The 17046-nt window shown below is 35.9% G+C and overlaps 2 protein-coding genes across 2 annotated transcripts in view; both read right to left on the bottom strand.

Moving 5' to 3' along the window:
* Positions 1-112: 112 nt before the first annotated feature.
* LOC108742559 (unconventional myosin-VIIa-like) lies at positions 113-2608 on the bottom strand. The gene is made up of 5 exons (XM_018477815.2): positions 2334-2608; positions 2082-2272; positions 1811-2023; positions 647-811; positions 113-575 (listed from the first exon to the last, which is right to left on the bottom strand). The coding sequence occupies exons 1-5, from the start codon at positions 2485-2487 to the stop codon at positions 240-242; spliced, it is 1059 nt and encodes a 352-aa protein (XP_018333317.2). The 5' UTR covers positions 2488-2608; the 3' UTR covers positions 113-239.
* Positions 2609-3336: 728 nt separating this feature from the next.
* Positions 3337-17046, bottom strand: part of LOC108742558 (myosin-I heavy chain) — a 52379-nt gene continuing 38669 nt past the window's right edge. Inside the window, exons 3-21 of the mRNA XM_025974472.1 lie at positions 12438-12705; positions 12186-12376; positions 11915-12127; positions 10751-10915; positions 10437-10679; positions 9843-10035; positions 9566-9772; positions 8381-9161; positions 7610-8165; positions 7194-7538; positions 6776-7135; positions 6481-6713; positions 6244-6427; positions 5582-6179; positions 5191-5523; positions 4616-5122; positions 4261-4553; positions 3959-4198; positions 3337-3888 (exon numbers count right to left, since the gene is read on the bottom strand). Of these exons, the coding sequence (XP_025830257.1) occupies positions 3541-3888; positions 3959-4198; positions 4261-4553; positions 4616-5122; positions 5191-5523; positions 5582-6179; positions 6244-6427; positions 6481-6713; positions 6776-7135; positions 7194-7538; positions 7610-8165; positions 8381-9161; positions 9566-9772; positions 9843-10035; positions 10437-10679; positions 10751-10915; positions 11915-12127; positions 12186-12376; positions 12438-12705 (6258 nt within the window). The 3' untranslated portion in view covers positions 3337-3540. The remainder of the gene's footprint in view (positions 3889-3958; positions 4199-4260; positions 4554-4615; positions 5123-5190; positions 5524-5581; positions 6180-6243; positions 6428-6480; positions 6714-6775; positions 7136-7193; positions 7539-7609; positions 8166-8380; positions 9162-9565; positions 9773-9842; positions 10036-10436; positions 10680-10750; positions 10916-11914; positions 12128-12185; positions 12377-12437; positions 12706-17046) is intronic.

The raw sequence follows: 17046 nt of genomic DNA, 5'->3' as shown, positions 1-17046 counted from the left end.
CTTACGCCGTTCGATACTTTATAAATTTTTAAGGCATTGTATCATATTTCTTATCGAGATTTTTTTAATCTGATTGGTAATAAAAGATTAAAGTATCTACCAAAACAGAACATGTTTTTTTGCTGCAAAAAGGAGTTGTATCCTTGTTACAAAAGAAAATATCAATCCAATTTTAAGCTTTATAATAACTTGCAGTAATTGCGGTTAATTTTGATAGCTTTACTTCAATTTTTAATTAGCTATGAATTGAAAGGAAAAAAATCGAAGGATTTCATCAAATGGGAATTGTAGCTTTTGGGGAGTATGCTTGTGGACGAGGTTCTTTTACTTACAATTTCTTGTTCCAAGGCAAAGACGTAGTGATTAAAAAATTTGTGTAATTTTTCGTTGGTGTAATTGATGCAGAGTTGTTCGAAAGAGTTAACGGCAAAATTTTCGAAGCCGAAAATATCGAGGACACCAAGGAAGCGCGTGGAATCCTGTCCAGGATTTGTGCAAGTGTTGATATTGTTAATGAGCCAGGCAAAAGTTCGAGAATACAGAGCTTTCGCCATTGCGTGTCTATTTTCTCTCGCCTTAAACATAAACAATTGTTGTAGGTACAAACGACAAACAGATCGAGGAGAAAAGTACAATATACACTTACTTCCTGTAATTTCAATGGTATTTCCGTGATGTTTCCTCTTACGTTTATTTGTCTCCTGAGAACCACTTGCGTGAGATCTATTACGTCCATTCCTAACAAACTGGCCACAACACTGAGAATTTCTTTGTCTTCGTTAGTTAATTGACATTTTTCGCCGTCAATATCCTTTATAAGATTAAAAAAATGTTGAGAAAATTGCCTACGACTGCGATGAGGGGGTATTCCATATAAAATCAAAGCTTTACTTTTCCGTTGTTGTGATGATTTACTGGTTGTTTTGCAATACACGGTATTTTACTTTAATTTATTGTTAGACATTAAAATATTTCAAAAGTGAACTTGTTTTTTGGAAAAATTATTTCCTATGTGAGTATAGTCTCTATAAAAATTCGGAATTTAATTTTGGAAATTTTAGTTTTAAAAATTAGCAATTGCTAACTTCCAACAACATCGAATAAATAAATAAATGGTTAAAGTACAGATGATACGATCTTCTCCTTCTGTAGGGTTTTCTCATTCTCGAAGGGGATAGAGGGAAATCACTACTCATCAAAATCTAATCTTTTGTGTGTTAGGGGGGGGGGTGGCATCTTTTGTCCACCATAACCTAATCTATTGTCAGTTATTTGTGTAGGGAGAGCGCAGGAACATTTACCCGTCATGGTTTAGTCTTATCAACCAAAGAGAAAAGATATATAGTTATGGTGGGTAAAAGTTCTTTCCTCTGCCCATAAAAAAGGGAAAAAGGATTATGCCATGGCGGACAAAACTCCCCTCTCTTCCCCACACAAAAAAAATGAGAAAACTCGACCGATAATTCCATCATCTAAATTTATTTATTCGATGCATCACCTAAAAATATTTTGTTAATGTCCTACAAGGCCATCTCTACCCTCCCCTCTACATATTCTATCCTTTCAGATCGACAGTTACTTCACATATACAATTTTTAATTTTCATCTTCATCCCCTGGTTTAATATATGAAGCAAAGATGTGTCTCCCCAATCTTAATCCATTTTTACTCCTAGAAGCCCCAATTTCAAATAATTACGCCAGATTCTTATTTTAGATCATTATATTTTGACACAAACATCCGGTGAATTATTGCGAACATCGGAAAAATAAAGGATCGATTTCATATGTGGAAAAAATTATTATCTTACTTGAAATTCTAAATTTCCCAGCCACAGAATTGCAGAAAGAGTTTGAAATATTCCAAAAGACATAGAAGAAGGAATCTGCAAGACGTTAAACGCTAAACGAAGGCTGTCCAACTTTTTAGATTCGCCTTCGATCTTTTCGCAACTAGATTGATTTAAATATTTATAAAACCCGGCATCCTTCAAATGTAACTGATTTTGGAACTCTTTATTGTGCTAGAAACGTAAAAATGTGGAAACAACGGCAACCCCAAGCTTCAAAATCGAAAAATACCTTTGCGCCCTCAACTAAATGATAAAAGACGTGATAGTTTCTTTCACCAGGACCTTGAAAGGTTATTCTAGATTGTTCTAACAAATAATCTTGCACAATACACCCTGCAATCATCCATCGGGAATCGAAACAAACTTGCATGAATTTGCCAAATCGACTGGAGTTATCATTTCGAACAGTTTTCGCATTTCCTGCAAACATTACCTAGTAATAAATTTCCATTAAAAAAATGTTGAAAACTGCTAATCGTACCAAAAGCTTCCAAAATGGTGTTGGCTTCCAATATTTGCTGTTCCACCCAAGCTGAAACGCCACTTGTTACCGAACACAGATATTGAAGAATGAAACGTGTATTTTCGGTTTTCCCGGCCCCACTTTCTCCACTTATTACTAAACTTTGGTTCATGTTGTCGCTTCCGGGAATGTCGCTTTGAAGAGAAGCGTACGCAGCTTCTGCTAAGGCGAACACATGGGGCTCCAAATATCCCAACTTTTGTCCTTGGTATTTGGTCACATAATTCTTCAAGAAGAAAAATCATAAGAAAGGTGATTACACATTGCAGTGTTGTTATGCTAGTGTTGGACTAATATGTAATCACAATGTTAAAGTGTTTTTTCTAAGTTATTGGTCAAAGTTCATTCAGTAAACTAGCAAAATACTGCCTATATCAACTTTGATATAATGTGTTGAGATGCGAGATATTTTTCTTTTGTTGTAACGATTATGAAAAAATTGCAGTAAATAAATATCTATAGGGTTGTTCGGAAAGTCATTTCGTTTTTTTTTTGTGGAAATGAAAGACAGTTTTCGTNAAAAGAAAATAAGTTTTAACTTATTTCTTAATTAGTTAATTAATGTGGTCCATAATAACATTGTTCAGTTTGCTAACTAAATTTTGGGTATATTAAAAAAAAAAGAGAACAGGTTTACAACAATATCCTATAACACTTCGCAGAACAAGGAGCACTATTTTAATCAGGACACCACATGCACTAATACTAGTGTTCATCCTCGTCAACAGTGTTCAAACATTTATTTATTTTTATCAAGCACCTACTTTAACAATTTATTAAGTAATTAATTCTGCTATCAGATTACTTTAAGTTTTCAGTATAAGACGTATAAGATGTATAAAAAAATTAATAAAACCAGATAATCATCAAGATATTAATATCAAAAGAAAATTTTTACTATGCAGGATTATTTCCTAACTAATATAATAAAATGAACATTAATATTTTCAATTCCCATTAGTGTAAATTTACTTATTTTTAAAACATTAATGCTTTTTTAATTCTTACTTGTGGGCTCATTAAAAAATAATTTTCAACACTTACCTTAAATTCATCCTCATTTAAACAGATGCAGAAGACGAACACCACAAATTATTTTAACTTTTTTAGTTTTAGTCCCTCAAACTAGTGCACCTTTAACTTGGTCTGCGAAGGTAACCCTCTTCTAGCTGGGCTGTGGAGGCACCAGAGGAGGAGCTTGATGAAGAGCACTCGTCGGTCTACTTCGGGTTGTTTGGACTTGTTTACTTTCACATGTTTCTTGTAACACTTCCATGTATTCTCTGATAAGGGTAGCGATTTGGAATGCTTGAGCTGTGGTTAAAATAACTTTGCTCTGCTTTCGGTCGCTTCCCGTTATGATCATAAGACAATTCAGGGCAGGCGAATAGCTAAGAATGCTACCGTAATCATAAGTGCAAAGAGCATTTCGAGATCTGTGCTCCAGTAGATGAAGACCCTTTTGGTCTACTGCTAACCATAGAACTCTAGGCCAATTGGAAGTAAATGATTGCTATAAAGGAAAGAAACAGAATTATAGTTAATAAGTTTGTATTCGGACTTTTTTGGTTTAGTTTTAGTACCATTACGTCAAAGATTGTGGCTTTGTGAAGTGGCCAGCTCTGTATAAGGTTTAAGAACGCCTGCTTAGCTTCAGACGGTGTCATTCCCCTGAGCGATTGATGGTGCATTATAACACCCTCTTGTGGTACACTAGGAACTAATCGTGCGGGTAGGCAGTGTGAAGCTATTGGTCGATAGTCTGGAGCCAAGTTGTCGCAATCTCCAAGTTCTAATTGCGCTTGTAATGCTGTAAGCATCATCTGCAAAAGATGCGATATATTTCACATTTTAATTAAAGTTAAAGGTAACTATAAACTCTTACCGCTTCCTTGTCAGTGACTGGAAATCGATCCGATCTTAAATCGTGAAGAACTTGATGGTAGAGTAGTTCCTTTTCAACAGGATCCTGCAGTTTTATAAATTTATCCATGAAAAGGTGCTTTTTGAATAAAAAGAAGTGGAATTGGGGCCTTGTCCTTTTCGTTGTACTAGTGCCGTTCATATTTCCCACCGTTGCTATACGGTACCTCTCCCATTTTGCCATTACATCGGCTACTTTCTCTTCGGCCGATAAACTTCTTTCAGTATTTCCGAGGACTTCATAAATAGCGTATCCTAAAAGACAATAATTACATCCTGAAGTTTAAAAATACAAATGAAAAAAAAAAAAACGTTACCTTTGGCATCTGGTCCCAGCCCAATTTTCTCCTTAATCAGTTCAAGCACCTCTTGAGCAGTCGATGAAGGATGGAATTCAACAGAATGATACTGTCCATCCATGAAATGAAACCGGGCATAAATAGGTCTTCTGATTATTGTACAAATTATCTCTTCTCTTGATGGGGCCCATTGTCTCCTTCTTGTCCCTTGGGTCTTGTACAGGCATTTCTCGGCAAATCTTGCGTATTTACCTTCTTCGGTTACAAAATCGGATGCACAACGTTTCAGATGAGCTATAAGGTATCTTCTTATGGCTTTATTGGGTGGCAGCACAACAGAACAAGCCAAAGAAAGCAATGCCCAATGTCGGAGGTTGACTCGCGAATTAGGATCGGGATGGTCAGTCGTTTGCTTAATGAGTTGGAGATAAAGTTCACAAATAAGAGATTCTTTGCGCATACAACGTTCCAAGATATTCTGCAAGAGAGAAACGTGCTCATCTTCTGCCCTACGAATCGTTTCTCCTAAAAAAAAAAAAAAAAAACAAAAATAATATTGGATAAGATTAAATGAGAAAAATTAATTATTCTACCGTTTTGTCCCAGTCCTGCGTATGTTAAAATAACTTGGAATATTTGTAACATGATCTGTTCTTCAGGTTCAGGTAATCTGCTAATAGTTTGGGTCAAAGGTTGTCTGCTAAATGCCCAAAAAGTGTAATGGAAACCTTTGTACGTTTCTCCGCTATCTCCGCCGTGTTCTTGTCTCAGTTTGTCAAGTTTGTGCTTGCTCAAACGTCTCAAGGTATTCCTTAAAAAGTTACCAGAAGAATCGGCAGGTTTTCTGAGCACCTCCTGGTCAATCAATTGCCGTCTGCAGTTTACCAAATTGTGATACAGACGAATACGATCTTCGTTAGTAATCCCTAAAACGAGAAATTGATTCAAATTATGTAATCCTTTCAACACAATTATTTATTTTACCTTTCACTTTTTTATTAGATTCGTTTTCGGTGACCCAGCAGGAAAGTGAAGGATAGTAGCTGGCTATAAGAGATCCAATTTCATTCTTCTGCGACGTTTCGAACACAAAACACTTGTGGTGGCTTTCATTCAGATGCCTTTGGAAAGTTATCGTTATAAAACTATCGCTAGGATCTATAAGTATGCTTTCCACTTCTTGATAACGATATTCGTTTAGTACAAATTTGTCATCAGGCTTTATGAACATTATTCCTTCATTGTTAATACCTAAGACCAAAGAATTGCCATATGACCAGTAGCCTCTGTAAGTGACGGGGTACATTGTTGTTCCATAAAGAGGATACTGCATCACGCAGGATAAGTAGAGGGCTTTTGCAGTCAATTCGGATCGACCAGCGCCATATTGCTTGTGCGCTTGTGCTAGAATCGGTACCCAGACGTCATCTCCACGTGTCCTACTGATCCTATACGGAAGATAGGTTTCTACGTCCGTGTAATATTCGGGTTTGTTATTGTCTTTTGGATCGCCTAATGCTACCTGAGCTTGGAGGCCAGCCAATTGGAGGGCAACTTTTTCTGTTACAGGGAAATCGTCACACTAAAATTTAAATTGGTTGTTATTAGCGTAGCAAATGTAATTTTAAATGTAAATAAATAGTTACCTTAACTACACTATGTACAGCCTGGGCATATAAAAGATTAACTTCGACAGGGTCCTGACTTAATTCCTTGTTGGTTTTAAAGAGACGTCTTTTAAATATAAATTTATTGTCTCCCCCACTTAACGCGGTTCCACTTCTACGACCAATGGTCGAGAAACTTGTCACAGGGAATTTATTTTGTTGCCTATTGAAAAGGAAATAAAATAACAGTTATTTTATTTATTAATAAGCACCTACTGTTGTTCCCAAGAGGCTATAACGTCGTACAGATAGTAGTGTGACCTAACGTGTTCTTCCCCATCTGGTCGGTTCTGGTATATGGCCCATCCATCAAGGGTACGTAAACCTAGTCTGTCAGCGAGCTTTTTTGCAGCATCTCCAGCAGTGTCAGTTGGATGGACATCTATAGCTTTAGTTCTACCATCCAAAAAGAAAAATCTACAAACTATGGTACCCAGTCTTTTCATGGCCTGTAAAATAAAAAAATTTTTAAAGGGTGTGAAACGAATTTCTTACATGTTACAATTCTCACTGCTATTTCGACGGAAGATGGTGGAAATTCTCGGACTTTGGCCCTCGTGTTGTTGCAGTTATCTAAGCACCATTGCACAAATTGCGTCACTCGACCACCCTTTTCAAAATTCTTCTTTAAAAATGAAATAAAATAACGATGCAGAAGCTTCGAGGGTTGAAACGCAACAACACAAAGGCAGAGCAACAGCCAAATTCTTTCCGCCCATTCGGGGTTGGGATTGTTCGTTATTTGACGAACGCATTGTATTAAAACTTCATCTCTCAATTCTTCACGCTCTAAAGCGTTGCTTATTATGTTTTGAATTATCATTGTTTCGCGATCTGCATTGAATTCTCCCCTAGAATACTTGCAAAGATCCTGGAAAAGAGTAGCACAGTTAACAGTTTTATATTTTATATATGGAAAGGAAACTCACTCTAAAGAGACTGCAAGCTATGTTAACATTATCAGGGTCGTACATATGAATATGGGAATTAGGTATGCTATTCCCTTTATAATAGGTGACCATTTCGTATTTAGGGATCATTTCCGAAATTTGCCGTTTCCTGGTAAGCGTGGCCATGATAGTACCTTCAGGGCTACGCTCGTGGGAATTGAAATAATTTTGAGCAAATTCAACCATGTCGTGGTACGTTTCTTCCACTTTATTCTCTTTTTCTTTGGATTCGTTAAATTCTTGTATTTTCTTCTCTATCCGATGTTTGCGCCTCTGCTCTTTTTCAGAATTGAAACTGTCGAGGTCCTGCTGCCAAGACTGCGGCTAGTAATAAATATAAAATAATCAAGTCACAAACATACTGACAAAATAAACAATAGAAAAAACAAACTTACCCCTGTGCTACTGCAACGCGATACTGGAGGACTTTGAACAGGTGTATCTGCAGCAACAGGTAACTTAGGGGGTGCCGGCAAAGGAGGCGGAGACACACAAGTACTTTCATCCCTTGGTAAAACAGCTTCGTATATGGGTTCGTCGATCCCTTTTTCCGGTTGTTGAGTCTGCACTTGAACTTCTGTCGTTGTTGTTGTGGTTGTTGGTGGAGAAGTAGTTGCGGGTGGGGGAGGCGGAGGTTCTGTGGGTTCAGGTAGCGTTGGAAGACCTAGTTTAGGTGGTTGAGGGGTCTGTGAGCGTTGCTGTTGTTCTTGAGCTAAACCTTCAAGTTCCTGTTGGATGACAGTTTCCAATTCAATGTCCAAATCTTCAACTAATTCGTTCATTTTCTCCCCTATTTCGTCGATAATGTTGCTGCGTTCTTTAGGGGGCTGAACTTCAGACAGGAAGGCAAATAAATTGTCCAAATCAACCGCTTCGGAGGTTGGCTCTACAAGACGTGGTTTAAGCTGCTCGGCAATCTGGGTGAGGGCTGCAATTTCTCTTCGAGCAGCTCTAAAATAAAAATTAAGGACAAAGTTCAAATACACTTTGGACTTGACACATAGAACGCTTCTTCTTGAAACAAGGGCTCGTTTGTTAAAATAATGTGAAAAAAGCTAAAAAGTATGAATGTCAAATTTTTAATATCGGAGTAAAAATAAATGCTTGCTTCATCTTCCAAGGATTAATAATAGAATATTCTTAATTTTAAATATGTAGGTACTTACTGTTCGCATTGTTCTAGTTCAAGTTTTTTCTGTTCTTCTTCAGCCATTTCGGCTTCTTTTTGAAGTCTCTCCTTTTCGGCCTTTTCTCGTTTCCTCATTTCTTCTTCGACCCTCCTCATTTCCCTTAAAGCTGCGGCTACTTCTCTGGCAAACATACCTCTCAAATTACTCTGTATTACTACGGCAGCCCTTCGCATCCTTAGGAACTTTATTCTCAACTTCCATCCCTTATAAGCGTGCTGTATCTTCAGCACTGCTCCTCTTATCTTCAAATACTCTTTCCTTTTGACATACTTCTTGTAACATTTCTGTATCGTTATCACCGAGGTATTGATAAGTTTATTCCTCTGGTCTTCTAAGGGTTCGTATACGTGATTTCTGAGGAAGACTTTCGTGATACCAATTTGCCATTCGTTTCTTGGTACGTTGTAGCATTCAAGAAGATTGTTGCAAGCATTTCTAGGATCTGTATCTGTATGCATACGCTCTTTGGAGAGGAAGTGGTAACGATTTATGAAATCTGTGAAGGCCATATGGATAGGGTAACCATCTTTTCTGATACGAATAATGTCTAACATGCCCAGATATTTCAGTTGATCAAGTACCAGGGAATCATCGTACTGATCGGGTTGTTTATGAGCGTTTGGTTTAATGCATCTCACATACCATGGAGTGGTTGATTGGAGGACGTCTACCAAAGCCTGTAGTTGATGCCTGAAAGTGTCTGATACTGTAGGCTTCCCTTTGCTGGTTCCCCTCGACACGGTTGAAGTACCTGAAGCTATAATGGGAACATCAATAAAAAGACAAAAATAAAACTAGTCAATATTTAGTTTATTTAATTGTTTTATTGATAAATTTAGTGACTATATGAGAAACAACTTCTTAACTCTGAAGTAGTATTATACGTTCCCTGTATGTACTAGTGCAAATATTTTGATGTTATTATATTTGTCAAATGGGTTTGTTCTCCTTATGAAATAAAATAAATAAATAAATTAATTATAAAAAAAATGGAACAGTTAGTATCTTTTTCAGAAAAAAAATAGCCATCGTTATCCAAAAAATTAAGAATATAGACAAAATTTTCCAAACAAAATAAAAGTTAGCTTATTTTAAAGAAAAAAAATAATATTCATATAGAATTCTACAAGAAAAGGTTAAATTTTCTTTTTATTAACATACCAACTGTCCTAAAGGTTGTAGATCCTCCCAAATCCTGATACTTGGCTAATTCTTGGACAAATTCGTTACTACTTTTTGAGATTACATCGAAAAATACATCTTGTTGTACGTCCCTGTTCTTATCTACAAAACCCTTAACATTGTAAGTCACCAAACCGGCGTAGTGGCTTATACCGAACTCAGTTTCCCACTTTCTTCTATCTTCACCTTAAAAAATATTGCGTTTCAATGAGAGAGATATTATTATTAAATTTATGATTATTATTATTTTCGTTACCTTTAACATATCGTTCGTGATTTTCAAATTCACCGTGTAAATTTGAAATAAATGAAGCATCACAACCCTTTGGTAAATGGCACTGCTCAGATAATAACCGTAAAATACACCTAGGAGGTTTTTCTAACAATTCCAAGCATAATGTATTATCGGTGAATGTTATGTGACTAAATTTTATAAATTCTTGTTCGTACTAGAAGAAAAAATATTATCACTTATTGACACATCATGTCATCAAAATCACCATACAATAAATATAATTCTTACGCCGTTCGATACTTTATAAATTTTTAAGGCATTGTATCATATTTCTTATCGAGATTTTTTTAATCTGATTGGTAATAAAAGATTAAAGTATCTACCAAAACAGAACATGTTTTTTTGCTGCAAAAAGGAGTTGTATCCTTGTTACAAAAGAAAATATCAATCCAATTTTAAGCTTTATAATAACTTGCAGTAATTGCGGTTAATTTTGATAGCTTTACTTCAATTTTTAATTAGCTATGAATTGAAAGGAAAAAAATCGAAGGATTTCATCAAATGGGAATTGTAGCTTTTGGGGAGTATGCTTGTGGACGAGGTTCTTTTACTTACAATTTCTTGTTCCAAGGCAAAGACGTAGTGATTAAAAAATTTGTGTAATTTTTCGTTGGTGTAATTGATGCAGAGTTGTTCGAAAGAGTTAACGGCAAAATTTTCGAAGCCGAAAATATCGAGGACACCAAGGAAGCGCGTGGAATCCTGTCCAGGATTTGTGCAAGTGTTGATATTGTTAATGAGCCAGGCAAAAGTTCGAGAATACAGAGCTTTCGCCATTGCGTGTCTATTTTCTCTCGCCTTAAACATAAACAATTGTTGTAGGTACAAACGACAAACAGATCGAGGAGAAAAGTACAATATACACTTACTTCCTGTAATTTCAATGGTATTTCCGTGATGTTTCCTCTTACGTTTATTTGTCTCCTGAGAACCACTTGCGTGAGATCTATTACGTCCATTCCTAACAAACTGGCCACAACACTGAGAATTTCTTTGTCTTCGTTAGTTAATTGACATTTTTCGCCGTCAATATCCTTTATAAGATTAAAAAAATGTTGAGAAAATTGCCTACGACTGCGATGAGGGGGTATTCCATATAAAATCAAAGCTTTACTTTTCCGTTGTTGTGATGATTTACTGGTTGTTTTGCAATACACGGTATTTTACTTTAATTTATTGTTAGACATTAAAATATTTCAAAAGTGAACTTGTTTTTTGGAAAAATTATTTCCTATGTGAGTATAGTCTCTATAAAAATTCGGAATTTAATTTTGGAAATTTTAGTTTTAAAAATTAGCAATTGCTAACTTCCAACAACATCGAATAAATAAATAAATGGTTAAAGTACAGATGATACGATCTTCTCCTTCTGTAGGGTTTTCTCATTCTCGAAGGGGATAGAGGGAAATCACTACTCATCAAAATCTAATCTTTTGTGTGTTAGGGGGGGGGGTGGCATCTTTTGTCCACCATAACCTAATCTATTGTCAGTTATTTGTGTAGGGAGAGCGCAGGAACATTTACCCGTCATGGTTTAGTCTTATCAACCAAAGAGAAAAGATATATAGTTATGGTGGGTAAAAGTTCTTTCCTCTGCCCATAAAAAAGGGAAAAAGGATTATGCCATGGCGGACAAAACTCCCCTCTCTTCCCCACACAAAAAAAATGAGAAAACTCGACCGATAATTCCATCATCTAAATTTATTTATTCGATGCATCACCTAAAAATATTTTGTTAATGTCCTACAAGGCCATCTCTACCCTCCCCTCTACATATTCTATCCTTTCAGATCGACAGTTACTTCACATATACAATTTTTAATTTTCATCTTCATCCCCTGGTTTAATATATGAAGCAAAGATGTGTCTCCCCAATCTTAATCCATTTTTACTCCTAGAAGCCCCAATTTCAAATAATTACGCCAGATTCTTATTTTAGATCATTATATTTTGACACAAACATCCGGTGAATTATTGCGAACATCGGAAAAATAAAGGATCGATTTCATATGTGGAAAAAATTATTATCTTACTTGAAATTCTAAATTTCCCAGCCACAGAATTGCAGAAAGAGTTTGAAATATTCCAAAAGACATAGAAGAAGGAATCTGCAAGACGTTAAACGCTAAACGAAGGCTGTCCAACTTTTTAGATTCGCCTTCGATCTTTTCGCAACTAGATTGATTTAAATATTTATAAAACCCGGCATCCTTCAAATGTAACTGATTTTGGAACTCTTTATTGTGCTAGAAACGTAAAAATGTGGAAACAACGGCAACCCCAAGCTTCAAAATCGAAAAATACCTTTGCGCCCTCAACTAAATGATAAAAGACGTGATAGTTTCTTTCACCAGGACCTTGAAAGGTTATTCTAGATTGTTCTAACAAATAATCTTGCACAATACACCCTGCAATCATCCATCGGGAATCGAAACAAACTTGCATGAATTTGCCAAATCGACTGGAGTTATCATTTCGAACAGTTTTCGCATTTCCTGCAAACATTACCTAGTAATAAATTTCCATTAAAAAAATGTTGAAAACTGCTAATCGTACCAAAAGCTTCCAAAATGGTGTTGGCTTCCAATATTTGCTGTTCCACCCAAGCTGAAACGCCACTTGTTACCGAACACAGATATTGAAGAATGAAACGTGTATTTTCGGTTTTCCCGGCCCCACTTTCTCCACTTATTACTAAACTTTGGTTCATGTTGTCGCTTCCGGGAATGTCGCTTTGAAGAGAAGCGTACGCAGCTTCTGCTAAGGCGAACACATGGGGCTCCAAATATCCCAACTTTTGTCCTTGGTATTTGGTCACATAATTCTTCAAGAAGAAAAATCATAAGAAAGGTGATTACACATTGCAGTGTTGTTATGCTAGTGTTGGACTAATATGTAATCACAATGTTAAAGTGTTTTTTCTAAGTTATTGGTCAAAGTTCATTCAGTAAACTAGCAAAATACTGCCTATATCAACTTTGATATAATGTGTTGAGATGCGAGATATTTTTCTTTTGTTGTAACGATTATGAAAAAATTGCAGTAAATAAATATCTATAGGGTTGTTCGGAAAGTCATTTCGTTTTTTTTTTGTGGAAATGAAAGACAGTTTTCGTATAATAAACAAATACTTTATTAAATTATATATTGACCGTTCTGGTCCAACACCTTTTGCCATCTTTCTGGTAGTAGCATAATTCCACGCTCATAAAATTTTTGGTCTTTGCTGGCAAAAAACTGATCGAGGAGGTTTTTGACCTCCTCATTTGAGGTGAAGGTTTTACCGTCTAAAAAATTTTGGAGTGACCGGAACAAATAATAATCCGATGGTGCCAGGTCTGGAGAATATGGTGGGTGTAGCATTGTATCCCATTCAAGCTGTAAAAGCTTTTGGCGAGTGACCAAACTTGTGTGAGGTCTCGCGTTGTCTTGGTGAAACACTACACCTTTCCTGTTGATTAGTTCTGACCTTTTCTGTTGAAGTGCATCATTCAGTTTGTCCAGCTGATGACAGTAGACTTCCGAATTAATCGTTGTGTTATCCGGTAAAAGCTAAAAAAAAACGATTCCTTTAAAATCCCACCAAACAGACAGCATCACCTTTTTTTGGTGAATATCGGCTTTGGAAATGGTTTGAGCCGGTTCATCTTTTTTGCTCCATGACCTCTTGCGTTTGACGTTGTTGTATACAACCCATTTTTCGTCCCCAGTGATGATGCGCTTCAAAAACGGATCATTTTCGTGACGTTTGAGAAGCGAATCGCAGACGTCAATGCGGCGACACAGATTTCTCTCTGTGAGAACATGGGGAACCCATACATCGAGCTTCGAGGATAATCCCAGGCCTTTCAAGTGGTCATAAACTGTTGAATTTGATAAATTTAACCTCAATCCGATCTCACGTGTTGTTATTCGCCGGTTCACATCAACTAATGCCTTTATCGCGTCTTTATCAGCTTCAACCGGCCTTCCCGAACGTGGTGCATCTTCGACATCAAAATTGCCGGATCGAAATTTAGCGAACCAGTTCTGGCACTGGCGTACTGTCAACACACCTTCTCCATACACATCAGTCAATTTCTTTCTGGCTTGAACAGCATTTTTACCCTTATAGTTGTACAACAACTGTTATTTTGTTATTCTCTGCTTATCGCTCTCCATATTTAAAAGGGCACCAACCAAAAACTACTGCGTAGAATTAATTGGAATTTTTCACACACAAGCCTTGCTATATGAGCCCTCAAAGCATATAAATGTGAAGTTGGGTGCAAAAGAATACAATTAAATTCTCTGTCGGGAAAAAACGAAATGACTTTCCGAAAACAACCCTATAGTTGAAGAAAACAGCGCTCGGATGGATGTTATCTTGTACAGTACCATACATGTTTTTTTAAGTTGGGAACGAACAAGTGCATAGGGAACTGAAAATTGAAAATGGGATAAACGGTAATTGTTAAAAGGGGGCAGCAGTTGGAGGAGGAGAGGGAAGAATGACCTCGTAGAATACAAAAGTTAGTTGGGGCAGAGGGGCAGAAGCGTGACGATAGACTTGAAGAATTAAACAAAAGTGGAGGCTGTGGAATTTTATTAAGGTCCACATTCTTGTAAACAAAAGCAAGTGTATGATTACTCACTTCGTTTGTGTTGACTTTTCCTACCGTAACTATCAAATAAAAATACATTCTTAGGTAAAAGATAGGGTAGGTTAGGTTAGCTCATGCTTCCTTCAATGGCTTGCACTCATTTACAGGAATGTGTATCTAATAAAAAAACACAATCCTCACTTTTTTAACCGTCGCAATGGAATCATTGGCGTCCATCTACGCCAATCCGTTCTTCGACATTCTCAATCATCTATTTATTGTTTATTTTTATGATTGTTCAGTTCCATTTCCGCGCATCTACAACATTCGACAAATGGCGAGCTCATATACACAACTATAATCAATTTCCAATTTTCAGTTCCAGCCCCTACACCTCCACGTGTTAGCCCCCAACTAAAAACATACGTATGGTGCTTTACAAGATAACCCTAGACCCGTTTTCTGCCCACCTGAACGAAGGTTCTTAAATTTAGACATTTACCAAAATTGTTTCTTTAAATAAATAATTTACAAAAGCTTGATCGCAATTTTTCTTTTCATGACTGAATCGATATCACCTTGATTGCTTCTTGCGAGGCCCTTAATCCCAAGAGAATCTGAATGTAAAGGTATCCATTAAATATTATATAATAATGTGTTTTCTATAGGATCGGATGTTAACAATTCAAATTAATTAGTTTAAATGAACATTTTTTTTTATACAGAATTTAATTTTAATGTTGTAAACTTACTAATGATTTAAAGTTTGATAATCTCTTAAACAAAGTTTGAAATTCTCAAGATGCAGTAGACCCTCGATAGTGTGAACCGGAAAAAAACCGGTCATGTTAACGAATATTATATGCAATATGCAATAAAACATGTAATTTTTGATTACTGCGTATTTTTATTTTTGGTAAAATAGTAATAAAAAGCAAAGATTTAGAAAATGGGCATTCGTAGTCATTTTTTAATTTAACAATTTATGTACATATATTTATTCCTTTATTGTTTTTTTGTTCATTATATAAATGTCTAAAAAATGACGTTGGTTTGAAGTCGGCGAGTGTTTTTGTTTATTAACAGATTTTATTCAAAATTAGAAAAACGATCTTTTTCTTGGGAACAGAACGGAAACACTTAGTAGAAGCTTGAAACTTTCGTTGCTCATTACCTAATTAATTGCCATTTTTACATCATTGAAACAATGCCAGAAAATTCAAAAAAATTTTTGAATTTCCTATATCGTTGGAAAAAATCGCTACAAAACAGTGATAAGCAAAGCAAGTTCAACACCAAGACTGTCCCAATCTTGGTATTGGTCTTGCATATTCGGTCTTAATCTTTGTTTTGCTTAAATACTTCTAGTCTTGGTCTAGATCTCGCTGATACAATCTTGGTATTGGTTTTGGTCTTTCTTTGTCGGTTTTGGTATTGCTCAAACACTTGTAATCTTGGTATTGGTTTTGGTCTTTCTTTGAAGGTTTTGGTATTGCTCAAATACTTGTAGTCTTGGTATTGGTTTTGGTCTTTCTTTGTCGGTTTTGGTATTGCTCAAATATTTGTAGTCTTGGTATTGGTTTTGGTCTTTTTTTGTCGGTTTTGGTATTGCTCAAATACTTGAGTCTTGGTATTGGTTTTGGTCTTGATCTTTTTTTTCAGTCTTGCTCTTTTTAAACCAATAAATAATATTTACGAACTCTGAATGGTTTTTTTGATTTTTTGACTCGGTTTCAAAAGCATATTTTGCAAATAAGGTTTTATAAGTCGCGTAAAAAAAGGCAATTCCACAAAAATTGCTACAAAATTGGTAGAAATCAATATGTATGAAATCTGAACTAAATAACCAGGTTATATTTTCAACAACACGCCCTAGTTTTTTAATTGATATTAATTGTATTCACCGTCAATTTAAATAATTGAATTCGACGAAACAATTTAACGCGTTCATGGAAATGAAAATAAATTGTAGTAGTCAGAAGTATTGCGTTCTGATTTAATTATGGTTGAAATGTCCAGCGCACCCACCAAATTTTCATAGGGCACGTTTTTGGAAGGAAGAATACGTATTTGACAAATACATAAAATGAGAGGGACTAAGGGTCTAAAAAAAGAGTATGGGATACAACAGTTTGTGTATTTAATTAAACAATTCCACTAATTTTCGTAACCAAAAAAAAAAATACTTTTAGGGTTCCGTATTTTAAAAGGAAGAAATGAACATATAGGGTCACTTCGTTGTTCGTTCGTTTGTCTGTCTAGCAAGATCCTTTTTCTTAGGAACCCGTGGAGGTTTCAAATTGAAAATGATATTAAATACTCAAGTCTACAAAACCTCCGAGCTGTGAAACAATTAAGTTTCCAAGTCAACGCAATTAAAAGATACGGCTGTTTATACCGAATATTTTAACACTTGCAAGGGAATCAAAATCTATAGGATAATTATCTTTGACCAAGAATCATGAAATTTGATAAAAAGCAATGTTTCCTAGCACAAGTAAAAAAAAAAAAACCAAAAACCGTGCCGGTTTGTATCCGAAATATGTCCCCGCGGCTTTTTCGATTTGCCCTTGGGGGAATCG

The sequence above is a fragment of the Agrilus planipennis genome, unplaced genomic scaffold (assembly GCF_000699045.2).
Source record: "Agrilus planipennis isolate EAB-ADULT unplaced genomic scaffold, Apla_2.0 scaffold44, whole genome shotgun sequence".
Taxonomy (NCBI): Eukaryota; Metazoa; Arthropoda; class Insecta; order Coleoptera; family Buprestidae; genus Agrilus; species Agrilus planipennis.
This window is presented reverse-complemented; position numbering and strand designations above follow the sequence as displayed.